Source organism: Temnothorax nylanderi, unplaced genomic scaffold, assembly GCF_030848795.1.
Source record: "Temnothorax nylanderi isolate EJ_2023f unplaced genomic scaffold, tnyl_v1.0 TNYL_tig0008_pilon, whole genome shotgun sequence".
Lineage (NCBI taxonomy): Eukaryota > Metazoa > Arthropoda > Insecta > Hymenoptera > Formicidae > Temnothorax > Temnothorax nylanderi.
Genome location: NW_027249070.1, coordinates 2,407,080 through 2,421,569, shown reverse-complemented (window position 1 = coordinate 2,421,569; position 14,490 = coordinate 2,407,080). Strand labels below are relative to the sequence as shown.

At 39.6% G+C, this 14,490-nt stretch overlaps 1 protein-coding gene across 1 annotated transcript in view; it reads left to right on the top strand.

The window, feature by feature from the left end:
* The window catches only part of Pde9 (phosphodiesterase 9), a 137,966-nt gene extending 123,522 nt beyond the window's left edge, over positions 1-14,444 (top strand). The window contains exons 8-11 of the mRNA XM_071724518.1: positions 5,054-5,291; positions 5,620-6,006; positions 6,083-6,334; positions 6,460-14,444. Of these exons, the coding sequence (XP_071580619.1) occupies positions 5,054-5,291; positions 5,620-6,006; positions 6,083-6,334; positions 6,460-8,268 (2,686 nt within the window). The 3' untranslated portion in view covers positions 8,269-14,444. The remainder of the gene's footprint in view (positions 1-5,053; positions 5,292-5,619; positions 6,007-6,082; positions 6,335-6,459) is intronic.
* The last annotated feature ends 46 nt before the right edge of the window (positions 14,445-14,490 follow it).

The following is a 14,490-nucleotide window of genomic DNA, read 5'->3' as shown; positions in this document are numbered from 1 at the left end:
GACTTGCCCGAGGGTGCGTTTGCAAACGCAATTAAACGCGAACGTGCTCGCGTGGCGAATAACTATCGCGTCTCGTGTAGGACTCGACTCGACTTTTCACTTTGATCGCGAATCGATATAACGATATCGCATTGAAACAAAAACCATCATTCCGTGAACTTGGAGCCGATATCGTATCGGCGATCTTACAAGATATTGCGGCAGTGAATTGTAGTTCATTAAAATGTTGACTTTGCAACTTTTCAACGAGTTATTTTCAAGGAAACGAAATATATGAGGAAGTAATGTTTTTCATGTTTCTCGGAAAGAGAATCCATTTTAGCTAATTAATTTAAACGTAAAAATAAAAAGGAAAAAGAGAAGAATGTGTAAAATAGGAATAAGGCAGCATGCGTATTTTGAATGCACAGTCAATGTTTAATTGCTTTAAATTAATTGTAAGATAAATTTTTAAACGTAAAGTACTTTTAAATGATAACTTTTAAAAGATAAACTTTTTTAAAATGGCAGTTTCAAAATTCTCTACATATATTTACGACCGAATAATTTGTTCTACTAAAACAGCTAACGCATTATCTTGCGGGAAGAGAATTCTCCAGAGACGCTGGACCACTCCATCAAAAGTAGTTATTCAGTTGTATAAAATCCAGACCCTTTATACATTACCCGTTGTTAGTACGTAATACAAGTAAGAGTGTGTGCGTGTTTAAAGCGCCTTAATACGCGCGTGTGATTCCACATACATTAATACGGGACAAGCCGGACTATAAAGAGAGAGAGAGAGAGACCCCGAAGAACTTTAACCTTCCACCCTCGAGAGCTCTATACGTTGAAGCACTTTATGGAGCACGTCGCACGTTCAGACACGTATCACGCAGCTCAGCCGAGAAAATCACGAGTCCTTTGTGATACTTTCAACGCATCTCTGTGGAGTTTTCTTTCGCAAAGAAGAATATGATATTTAAGAAAATTGATATTCAAGAAGATCGATACTTCTCTCCATAATAGACTTCGTGCGAAGTCTTTATCTGTTGGTTCTTTAGTCTTTATCTTTGTTCTTGTCGGCAGCTTCAAAATTTGATTTGTCTTAGAATTAATTCTCACCCCACTCTTTCGCGAAGGTGAAGTGTAGATCATGAATTTATAATTTTTTATTCACGCTTCGCCGACAGTCGCGGGGAAGTTTTTTTTTTATATCCCGGCACTAGAATGGGGTAATTTCTGAATTTGTTCTGCGCGCGCGGCTGGTGAATCAACGAAATTGAATGCGCGCGCGTCATCGATTTAATACGCGAGGCGAGAGATTAAGAGAAAAAATGTCAAGCGAAACAATTACGCGGCGGAGTATCTTCTGCATATGCATATATATGTCTTTTGTCGTGTTTGCAACGTAATTTTCTCCTTTATATTCATAGGGCGTAGCGTGACGCTGGTGAAGCGATAAACTTGCGGTTCATTTGGCTCGGGGGGCTTTAAAACATCGCATCCGAGAAGAGCTGTTACACCGATTGTGCGAGATTCATTTGCATACGTGGCACGTAATCTGATTATCGGCTGACTAGGATGTCCGGTGGAATCAATATCAAAATGAATGTAATAATGGCAACGAGCGCGCAAATCGCGCGCGTAGCGGGTAATGCAGTAAACCCTTAAACGCCATTATGATTCCCGCGTCGCACCAAATGGCACCGCGCGCGTTGGGAACTTTCGGGGATATATATTTCACGTCACACAAAGTGTAACAACATGATTACAGATGACGCGGTCGCGTTAAACTTTGCCACCAATTAAACTTCTGTAATTTATCATCGGCCGAGGAGAAAGTTCCCGGAGAAAAATCAACAAATGAATCGACAGCCAGGGACCGTAGACTTCCAGAGGATTTCCGAAAGTCTTCCGGAGATTCTCTCTCCCGCATCGCGAAGTTATTTTGGAGGCTTAAGAGACCCAATCCTATTTCGCCTCGAAGTACCGCATTCTTATGCAGATTCGAGGAAGATGAGAGCTTGGCCGTATTAATTCCCTGAGTATTTCAAGTGGCGCAAGCGCGTTATATTTTCATTAATATTATCTCCTTTTACGTCAATAACAGTTTTTCTTATAGCTTTAAAAAACACCGTGAAATTCATATAAATTATTAATGGCGTGTTGTGCAAAATTCTCACATGTATGTTCTCGATTTTTTAAAAATTAGTTTTGTTTGATTTTAAATTTGACTTTATATTTTTTTTTATAACGTCAAGGAAGGCTACAAAATTATATAAAATTGTATGAAATTTTCAGCGCTGCGATTTTTAATATGCTGACGATGAGTTTAATATTTCAATTATTAATGAAATCGTCTCATTAAGAATTATTCAATTTATGTTAGTCGGTGCATACGATGCAAATATTAATTTACATTTTACATGACTGTCATATTTAATCCTCGCTTCTTTTGTAAGATATAATGGGGATATTAAGGTATGTTGAAAAGATCAATGATAAAGTGAACGGTGTTTAGAAATGTTTTCTCCAATTGTGTCTATCTTCGGTGGCAGTCACGCACGTCGCATCGACATGCAAATTGTACGTGCCATTTAGGTGGCATTCGCGGCGAGACGCGTTTCTGTTCCTTCGAAGCGTTATACTCGCGGCGATTCGGTACGGTGCATTAAGCCGGGCTGCCGTTTACCGTAATTTACCAGCGATTCCTCGCAAACGATTATGGCTGTGGCGGGGAGAAGTTGGAGCGCTTCCGGCCGAGGCGCTTCCTCATCGAGGCAAAGCTGTAAACGCCATAATCGTTTCCCCTTTTCCGGCTTGTTCCCGTTTAACCCTTCTACACGTCACAAGTTTCTGTTCTTACGAGATATTCGGAAAAACCGCTTACGCGAGTAATGACCCCGATTATCCTTCTGGAAAATGTATATAGGAGAATCCTGTTCCACACGTTTAATCAAGAAATCATCTTCCTGGTTAAGCGTGTTGCATTGTCAATTTACTCACTACTCTACAGTGTTTTTTGCACCGAAGAATCACGTTTCATTGAATTATAATTGACTACACTAACTTCTATTATGTATCTTGGATAAGTGATATTAAACAATATCATTACTCTTTAGCCACAATATTTATACAATAAAATTGTGATGAAGAATTCACGTACAATATGACAATCAATGCAATAAAAAATGCATACGACACTTGGTAAATATTGCCGTAAAATTCAAACAAAATTTTGCTGCAATTAAAAAACTTTTAGCGGTAATGTGCTGTTCAAAGGAAAACCGTACGTGCCGAAGGAGAGACGCGAGAATGCCGACACATTGAAAGGTGTGAACGAAAGAGTGCAGCGAAATGACCGGCCTATTCCCAACTTGAGAAAACACCGGAGATGCTGTGCATACATAGCACCTCCATTCATCCGCGAGTTCCGCTCGCTTCCGTACGCCATGGCTCCCCGACGGTGGTTAGTTGGTCTCTGTCGCGGTACCGCGAAATGCCATTAAGTTACCGTTATCTAGGTAATAAGGCCCGTCACGGTTTGGGGCGTGTATAATGGGGAGCGCGTCACACAAAGCGCGTATTATCGCGCGTCCTGATGTGATTTGACGTGTCGGCTAAATACGAATTGCCAATTAGCGGTCAGCAAATAAACATCCATGTGCGCCGTAAAGGTGTTCTTCGCGTTTTTCGCGGCTCCAATTGTCCTTCGCAGCTGAAAGAACGTAAGACGCATCTTCTGTGTACGTGCTTTTATCAAAGGCTTTATTCCAAAGCCACGATTCTTTGTATCCATTTTTACTTTCATTATTTCGTCGAAATCGAGATCATTATATTTTTTTACTCCTTTAGCTAGCTATCGTTCGAGGATTAATACGGTAAAAGAAAGTGTTCCGGCTCTAATTACGATGTTACGTGTCGTACGATCATTTATATGGTATAGGAATTCTGCTAATTGCACGGTTTCACGTGTGCGATGAGCTAAACTCGTTTCCGTTTACGGGAAAGTCGTAAAAATTCCGGATAAATTAAGGAAATTGAAGATAGTCAGGAAAGATATAGGTAGGAAACTGCAAAAAGATTCCACAATTCACTTACTACGATAAATACAAATGAAATGAAAAGTAAGCGTAATAAAGACTAATTTAATACGAAGGAATGTCATATTAATTAAAGTTTTCGATTTGTCGTTTCTTTTTCAAAAATAAATGTTGCAACCGAACGTCACTCAACGAGCGAGAGAGATACGATATATAATTATGTAAATATTAATTTATATTATTCGAAGAAACGTATACGATGTAATTATACATTTTCATCATCATGACGTGGTATTTAACATTACGTGTAATCCGATTGATTACGGTAAATTTCATTTACAATGATTGCATTATCGTAAATTATGTCTGGAGTCTCGCCGTTTAGGCACGTCGTGTCGCGTCACTGATTCTCGCGAGAGGCGATGTAAGTGACAGTGCTTGACGTGATGTCGCGGCGAATCGATGCCGCGTCCGATACAATCCCGATCGTCTCGACGTATGTTAGGCCCGTGTTGATTTAACAGCACGAGCAGATAACCCATTATGTGTCAAAGTAGCGAAGAGCTGTTGGGCAAACTACTCCACCAATTAATCCGATTAATCCCATGTGCCTGGATGACCGAATGCCGACGCGGGTGCGAAGTTTCGCTCGACAATTAACGCCCCGGTACTTGCCCTCTCGGTGAATCGATCGATGTTAGCACAGTTCTTCATGTATTAACAATATTGTCTCACATTTCCTTAAATTTACCTATTTTGGAGAGTTTGTTTCAGTAAAATAAGATACTACTTTCTCGGTAATGATACTAATGACGAAATGAATGACTGCTACGATTGATAAAGAATGACAGGTGTTAATTTTATAGTCGTCAGTTGTAACTAATTATTAATTTTTCCATTTTTTCCAGATCCCATTTAATGGAATCTTAATTAAACGTCGAAATTAATTATTAGTTAGTAAAGTCAACAACACACAAATATTAAAATCTTAGGAAGGATTTGTAAATGTCATATTGTACCATTTTCAGCGACGTGACGGTCTCGTCGAACGTTCGCGAGTGGTTGCGCTCACCGGCCTTCGACGCGCGACAGTGGGAAGACGAGGAGCTGCTGCTGATGCTGCAGACGATGTTCATCGACCTGGACCTACCTCAAAAATTCAACATTCCCTTGCCGATTCTGAGGAACTTCCTTTACGAGGTTTACAACAACTACAACGAGGTGCCGTTTCACAATTTCAGGCACTGCTTCTGCGTGGCGCAAATGGTGAGTATTCCTTCATTTTTTGTATCGCTCTAACTCACACGATTCCCCGCGAAGATAATTAACAATTATATGGTAGCGTAATTGTAATCGCATGTTGATACGGGAGGAAATGAGTTATGTTGATATTATAAGCGTGATGAACAACATTGTAATTACGATGGACACTAATAGTTTGATTAATCTAATTAACTGGCGTACTGCATTGTTCTGCTATATAATATAATTAAATTACTTCCCGATCGATTAAAATACATGCATAGAGCGGTGCGCGTTGGTAGTTGTAGATCGAATTAAGTTATCGTCTTAGTGCTAAACTGATTGTACCCAGATGTACGCGATAGCCTGGGCGGTGGATCTTCCGTCGAAAATCGGCGCTCTCGAGGTCCTCATCTTGATTGTCTCATGTATATGCCACGATCTTGACCATCCGGGCTACAACAACATCTATCAGATAAACGCGCGGACCGAGCTGGCGCTGCGCTACAACGATATCTCGCCCCTGGAGAATCACCATTGCTCCGTGGCATTCCGGGTCCTGGAGGCGCCCGAATGCAACATCCTCGCGTCCTTGGACAATCCCACGTACAGAATAGTGCGCGAGGGCATCATAAGGTGCATCCTGGCGACCGACATGGCCCGGCACAACGAGATCCTCGCCCAGTTCACCGACACCACTCCCGAATTCGATTACACTAACAAGACGCACATAAATCTGGTAATCCATCGGCGACCAATGAGGTATTTAATGGAACACTTAATGGAACATTCAATTCCCTAATTATACTTCGCAGCTGTCCATGATCCTGATCAAGGTGGCTGACATAAGCAATGAGGCACGACCGATGGAAGTCGCGGAACCGTGGCTGGACAGATTGCTTCAAGAGTTCTTCAAGCAGAGCGACGCGGAGAAACTCGAGGGTCTTCCGGTCACGCCCTTCATGGATCGCGATAAAGTGACCAAGCCGTCCTCCCAAGTTAGCTTCATCGGCCTAGTTCTCCTCCCTCTCTTCGAAGCTCTCGGCGAACTTCTACACGAGTTACAGGTATCTCATCCTCTCCAAGTAAACTAATTTATCTGTGCCTGAAATGAAATAATGAGCAGTATGTAATTAGGAAAAATAAATATAACACATGCACAATTAAATGCGGACGAAACTCTGCTTTTCAGGATCTCATAGTTCAGCCGGTCAGGGAAGCTCTGGAATACTATCGCAGACTGAACGAGGCGGCCAAAGACGAGCGTCATCATCGGAGAAGCGTTGTGGACGTCGGGGAGTCGGCCCCGCCCAACGCGCCAATCGGCACAGGCAGTTCATCCACCGTTTTCAAGTCCACGTCGTCGCATAGCATGCGCTCGAAAAGGTCCGCCACGACAATCCATTCGCGTTCGCGCTCCACCGACGACGATATCACGGAAAACTTGACGATGGAAGAGGCGGAAAACATTGAGAGCTCCGATCCGGAAACCGCCACGGAGGTGGAGATCAGCGAAAAAACGCTCAAATTCAAGATCTCCACGGAGGGCACGCTGACCGGTTCGAACAGCGGTCGGAAGAGCTATCCCGGCAGTCGGAAGGGCAGTCGGGAGAAGTCCTCGTTGGATTATCACAATCACGACCTGGCCAAAGCCGTCCGGGATCACGAGCGCGAGAGGAGACGCAGCAAGGGTGAGAATCTCGGCAGTGATCTGAGCTCGCCGGTGAGCGCGAGGTCTGCCGAGGGCACGCGAATTGTCGAGGAGATGGAGAAAGAGACGGTTTTTTTAGACGCCAAGATTGAGAGTAGGACGCCCGAGGGAAACGGTAATGTCGTCGCGGCGGAGGCGGCTCGCTCGCAACCGAAAAACAACGTGAGGAAAACCAGCAGTGTCATAGAGAACGATCAGGAGAACAGACCTAGCCGAAGAGATGCGCACAGTAGTCGGGAATCGATCGGTTTGCGATGTTGCTGCGACGACAAAACTGGGCCGAATAACAAGTCTCTGTTCTCGCGATTGAGGAACTTTACCGACCGCCTGAGTATGAGCTTCGACTCCAAAGATTCGCCAAGTCCGAAACCGAAACACGCGTCGAAGATGCTTAACAAGAGCAACTCGATTAGTAGCGGTTCGGCCACGACTACCTCGTCGAGGCACCACAATTCCTTGTTCATTTGCAAGCGCTGCAACCTGGTAAAGTCCTCGGTAAAGGACGGCGGTAAGGCCATCGCGACCGTGGTGGAGTTGTCGCCAGTGGATAAACGGGCGATGACTTTGCCGAAGGTTCGAAAGTCTACGGATAGTAAGAATAAGAGCTGGCGAACGGTATTTGCCAAGGAGAAGAGATCGTCCACTTCTTTGGAGGCTTTGCCGGCAGCCTCTGGCTCTCGTTCATTTTCCAAGCACCGCAGAAACTTGTCGAATCCTGAGGGCAAGTCGCAAAGCCTGAAGGAAACGAAGACTCGACAGGCCCTGGACATCGAGTTTCATGAGATCGACATTCGTTCGAAGAATCAACAGCCTGAAATCATAGTCAATCCCGACGATACCTGCTGCGATATCGAGGAGGATCTCGGCAAGGTAGAAATTAGAAGAAGTTCGGCCAGCATGGAGGACATCTCTAAAATGGCGAAGCATGCAGCGGAGGCTGCCGTGCTGGGCGCGCTCGATCCCAAGAAGGCGGAGGAGCGTCCTTACACCGGTAGTCTGGACTCAATGCTCTGCAAGGAGGTATCTAAGGCACGGAAGAAGCATTCTGCTCTATTTTGCTCGCCCGCGACGTCGAAAAAGTCGTCGCCTGGACTGTTCTCGCGATTTAAATCCGGTATGAGCATCGACAGCACCCGGAGCAACAGCAACAGCGATTCCTTGCACGATCACGGCTCGCAAAGCGGCTGGATATCCTCATTGACGGCCAGCTTCCGGCCGAAGAGACATCCGAACGAAACGCCGCTGTCGCCACATCCACCGAGGTCGCCCAGCAGAGAGGAGATCAAGTGATACGTCCTGGTGGTCGAGGATTCCTCTGATAAGAAGCTCGGCCTCCGCGGCTGGTGGCCTGAGCACTTGTTCTGCTGCAACAGCTAAGACTCGAGCGAGAAAGTTCAATGTCTAGAGAGAGGCTAATTTAGACCCAGAAATATCCGGGAAATATCGCCATCGTATTCATAATGCGTGAAAAAGAAGAGAAACTAGTTGAAAATGGTTTTTAAAAGATTTTTTAAGAAGTTTAAATTTTCTAATGCAGGAATTATCCCGCGTGATTCTCATCGCGATATTAATTGTCGCTAATAGATTAGTAATTGCGGTGGATAAAATAAATCGCCAATCGAGCGCGTCGACGATATTCAATGAATCTATTTTGCGAAATAAAATGTATCATAAATTCTCGCGAGTAATTCGCAACGATCAATGCCGCAGCGCACGATGCGCCTGTAATATATGAATTAAATATTTCTCCGTGTAATATTAACAACGGTCAATTTGAATGAACGTATTTGCTCGAGCAATGCTATTCATCGAGGAAACGTTAGGTATACGTAATATATGATTACCGATTGAATTAAATTCTTCTTGGAGGGATCCTCAGACCATGATTTCGTGTCATCGACTTTAAGTGTTTTACGTCATGACGATCGAAGTCGCAAGAATCGAGAGATACGTTTATTTGTGAGGGGCACCTACGGCCTGTGAGGAGATGTACGCTGTGCATATGAACTATTTTATTTATTGTCCAATTAAAGAATAGCCTAATGAGTAATCATTAATGTTGTTCGTTATTATATATACATATATATAGCCCGGGTAACCAGCTAGTATATGTATATAGGCAAAGTGCAGATGAGAGAGAGAGAGAGAGAGAGAGTGTGTGTGTGTGTGTGTGTGTGTGTGTGCGCGTGTGTGCGTGTATACAAAGACGTAAGGATATACACATATCCATCGTGCATAAAAAAAAATATATATATATAAATCTATAATATACACGAGCAAGTGGATAATTATAAATAGACGGAAAAGAAGAAAAAGGAGAAGAAGACAAACAAGTAGATATGTAACTAGACTCTGTTGTATTGATGTACGATTAAGTTTCAGGAACTGTGTAACCAAGGATGTAAGGTAAGAGAATACTCTCTGTCTATTTTTAGAATATTCTAAGAATAATCGTGTATTTTTAGACAATATTCTCAAAATTCTTTAGATATATATAGATATATTACCGTTTTCTGAAAGCACATGATTATTTCGAGATTATTCTGAGAAAGAGAGAGAGAGAGACATGTATATTCTCGAATCCTAGAATAGTCTCGGATTATTTTCACTCTCGCAAAGACTATCTTCATCTCATAAAGCTAGCAGTCGCCACGGCAAAAAGAGAAAATGGGGTTGTCGGAATAATTACTGCACCGTTCGTCGAGAAGATTCACGCGGTAGAAAATCTCGTCGTTTCATTTGATCGTTCGAAGAACGCTGAGAGAATTGTGTCGCGTATCTACCTTTCATCTAGCTGCGTTACTAAAGTGCAATCCAACTTGGAAAATGATTTGTTAAACTTTTAAACCGGTGTGTATTAATTGGAGGAGAGATTTGTCTGAAATTTCTTGAAAGAGATTGGCGAAACTTTTGCGAAACATTCTCAGCGTTTTCTTTGAACGCGGCGAGGAAGAGTACAATTTCGAAGAAGGGAAGCACGTAATCTAATGGTTCGCTTCTCGACGAACTGTTCGCGATTATTCCATTCCAAAAAATTCAGACGCGTAATTTTGGATTCTTATTGACACACGCATTAACGCATGCGGTTACTTCTGTATGGCGTCCTGCTTTTCACGTTTAGCTGTTTATACTTTTATACTTTATCAACTGTGTTTGTACGGCGATTAAAGGCCGTATGTATTGTTGAACTCTAGTCTTACGTTTATCGTCTTTAAAGCAAAAGTTGGTTTCGGGCGCGTTTTATTTTCTGCGACGGTCTTCGCGAGGAGAAACCTCGATATGTGCATGAATGAACAAACGAGCGAACGATTCTGCCAATTATTTGACCGATTATTTGTACCTTCGTCTCTCTCTTTTTCCGTGCCATAAAATCAGGACTCGTCGATTGAACCAAATTGGAATTAAACGCGTGACGATGCTAGCGGGGAAAGCCATGTGTAAAACCGCAAAGTATAATCAATTTTAAACTCTATATAAGAAGGAATAAAGATTGCGTTAATGCGTAATCTTTTTATTCGGTAATTTTCTGCTGCGAAGTCGAAAACCGGATAATTATATCGGGCAGTATATATTTTATAACCCTTCCAAGAGTCTCAGAATTAAATTAGTATACTCAGTTTTCTATGATATAAGAAAGCTGCTATCAAAGAGATAACAAAAAGACTTTAAGAAAAGGAAAACTTAAACTGAATAGAAAAATGCGATTATGAGAAAGTGACGTCAATGTATATAGCGGCGCACATAATAATAATAATAATCAAATTTTCAATTCGTGATTGGTTGAAAAAAGTCATTTGATTTTAATCCCCGACTAATCATAGAAATAAAATTTCTAATAGAAATAGAAATAGAATTTCTCGTGTACCTAAAAATTCTAATCTTAATTAGAGTTTTGTCAGAATTAACGACACATTATGCGAAATATTTCAGTAAATAAATGAGATAAGATGAATAATGTGAAAATATCCTTATTCTTAAAAAAAAAACTCTTAAAAATGAGTGCTTTTAAATCTTGATATTTAATTCTCGATATCTAAAGGATACTGAAATATATTGCAAACCGATAATGTTAGTGAGAATATGATTAAATTGCGATTTCTTTGCAAAGTTGTATAGCTTTATACATTTGAACGGAATAATCAAGAGTTTATAAAAGAATCATATCACGACGTTTCTATTTCTATTTCATATCCTGGAAAAAATCAAATGCACTTTTTTCATTCATATCGCTTGCTCTTCGTGCCTGATCGTTATTAATGTTCAAGACCGATATTGGAAGAAGGTACCCAAATAGCTAATTAATTTTAAAACTTTTTCTAATTATATTAAAAGTATGTTCTATATATGAAAATTGTAATTATTTAATTAATTATTTAATTATTTATTTAATAAAATTACTGCTATATTATATGCTTTCTATACAAATATGAAAAAAGTAAATTATCTCAGCTTTTAGAATTGTCTGATATATCATACAAATGTCTTTTTTTATAAAGAAAAATGTTAGTATCTTTTTACAAACTTCTCTAAAATCTCAAATTCAACAGCATCAGTATATATCTTTGGGTACTTTTTTTCTAAAACTAGTCATGTTTGTCTACAATTTCTTACCTATTCGACTCTCTCGACTAATTCTCAAAGACTTAATTAAAACATAATCAATTTTCAACGATTTTCAGACGTAAACCAACAATCTATTTAAACTAAAATCTAAGTTTTATAAAACCGTGGAATAAAATTCGATTTGCAAGATCGTCGAAATGTTTGATCATCACTTCTTCCGGTGTCTAATGATTAGAAATGCATAATAAATGAATAGAAAAAAAAATAAATTAATAAAATGAAAAGGAATGCAATGGGCCAATCGAGCCGTATTGTGCGGCATCGTTTTACTCGTCAATTGAATCTTTAGTCTCTCTAGAATTTTTCTCGTATATTCCAATTATTGTCGTCAATTATTGGGATAAAATACATTCAAACTTCAAAAATATATATTTAAACTACATATATTCGCATAATCCATCCATTCCGGTCTCCATTTCCATGTTAACGTTGAAAAAAAAGAAATCGGTGTTTACCACGCATGACTTTATTTATTATTATGTCTTTATACCTAAATTTTATAGATTCATTGCGTCAACGACAACGTTGTTTAACCAAAGTTACCAATTATTAAAAAGGTTCATTTTAGAGCTAATATTAGCATTTATAAAAAAATGAAGGGAAGTTTTAGAAGTTTTGCTTCTGAAGAAAGTATTTACTGCTTTCACGCTTTCCTTACGTATTCAATAAAAATAAGACGCCTTGATGTTGGCAGGAAATAAATTTGGTTTGTTAAACGATGATTAAATTACATCATTAGTCATTAAACAATTGCTTTATGTTAACATCGATACCAATTGCTACTCAAAAGTAATCCGTTATAATAACGTTATTTTTTATTCGGAATTCTTTTGAGTGTTTGATAAATAATTATTAAAATAATTAACAAGCTCATGCAAAATGTTATTTCCATAGCGGCGTATGAGATGTTCATAGAAGTGGCGTGAGCTAAATCTCGACGCACAGTGCGCACATTTGAGTAAAACGCGGCTATAAAGATGTTAAAATATGCATCTTTGTTGACAACATTTTCAGATTGTGTCTAATATTTTTACAGCTTGGTGTATCGTAGTGACCTCGAATTCTAATATGAAATTTCTCGATGTGCATTCTTCGTGAACTCAAATAAATTGGATCACGTGAACACTTCATGTTTGCGAGGTCCGGGCCGTTTCTCTGTCTCTCACAGTTCCTTTCCCACAAGGCGTTAAATTAAGTCACCGATTGCCAAGAGAATAGAAAGAAGGAAATCAATCGTGATCGTTGCATCGGTCTCATCGTTAGGAGAATATTAATTACATGAAATTTATGCGTACTACGACGTAACTTGAATGCATGTGAGAACGTGTATATACATCTCGTATATGTATATGTACAGACATATGTGTGTGATGCATATATCTGTATTTATATCGATAATAAGATAATTCGATAAAAATGAAATATCCTATATACATCTGTGTGTACATATGTATGGATAATATATACGCGTATATACGTACATGCATATATACATAGTGAACAAAAGTAATTATATATACATAAATGAATAAATAGATTATATATATTTACCTGATATACGAGAGGAGCTAAGAGGAGAAGAACAAAAATACAATTAATGCTCGCGGGCGAGTTTTAGCGCGATATTATAACGTTATTATCGATATTACATTATACGATATTACGATATTGTGTACGGATGAAGCGTGTATAATTATGTGTGTAAAAGTATCGATATGGAAATCTCACACGCGCATTGCGGAGGAGGTGTACTGATTTATTGCTGTTGTTCAGTGGCGGCGTATTTATTTCCTTTGCGCGATCGTATTTAGAGTTGATGATATTTGTTTCGCGACGCCAATACGAGAATTATCTCGAAACAGATCGAACCTCATTCATACTTGGTCAGGAATATTTATCGCGATTAGATTAATTCGAAATAACTTTATCACTTTTGCCATTTCGCGAAGAAACAAAATAATTGATGTTTAAATTAAAATCATAATTTTTTACGTCTTCCTATAATTGGAAATTATCGCACTGTAGTAATTTATTTATAGTTAAATAGCGTTTGAAATAAATATATTCAACTTTTAACGAAACTTTCGAAAATTTTTTATTCCTGATCAGTTTGTTTCATTTAGTGATTTCGGCGATTTTGACATGCTTCAGAAAAAGTGTAAAAAGATACTTGATATTTAATTGATGCACTAGTATCTAGTGCATATTATTCTGGCCGCAGGCGTATTGATGTGCAAAAAAAAATACAAACCAGTTCTTTCAGCTCTGTAGTCTGTACAGTTAGAATGTGTATGTTTTCAGATATAATCCTCTCGATTCTATTGAGTTATATATATGATAAGCATCCCTATGAAATGCGATCGGAAGGATTAAATCTGAAAAAGGAAACCATTATAGAACTGCTTATGTATACGATCATCGCGATATATGTAAGCGTGTATTATTTATATTACGAGTTGAAATTGTTGCAAATCGTACTATAAAACTCACCGTCGCTGAACAAAACGAGCGCGAGGAGAAGAATATATATATATATAAAAGATACTATCGATACATGGTATCAGTCATTCCATTCGATTCCAAGATGTCATAAGTTATGTTACAGAGAGAGAGAAGCATAATTGTAAGTAAATCTACTAGGTCGATCGCTCGGCGAGTATAGCTTGACCGTACGGTCGATCGTTAGTCTTTTTGTAAATGACAGTAAGTGAATGAAAATGGATAATATACATAGCTGTATATGTATATATTATATATATCATCGCATCAGCATGTGACCGGCTGCTCTCGTGGCTGCCTCCTATATATATTTACAATGTCGACGAATAAAGGAAAAACCATCATTCTGCCGGTGACCAAGAAATATTTGACAAAAATCCCTCTCTATAT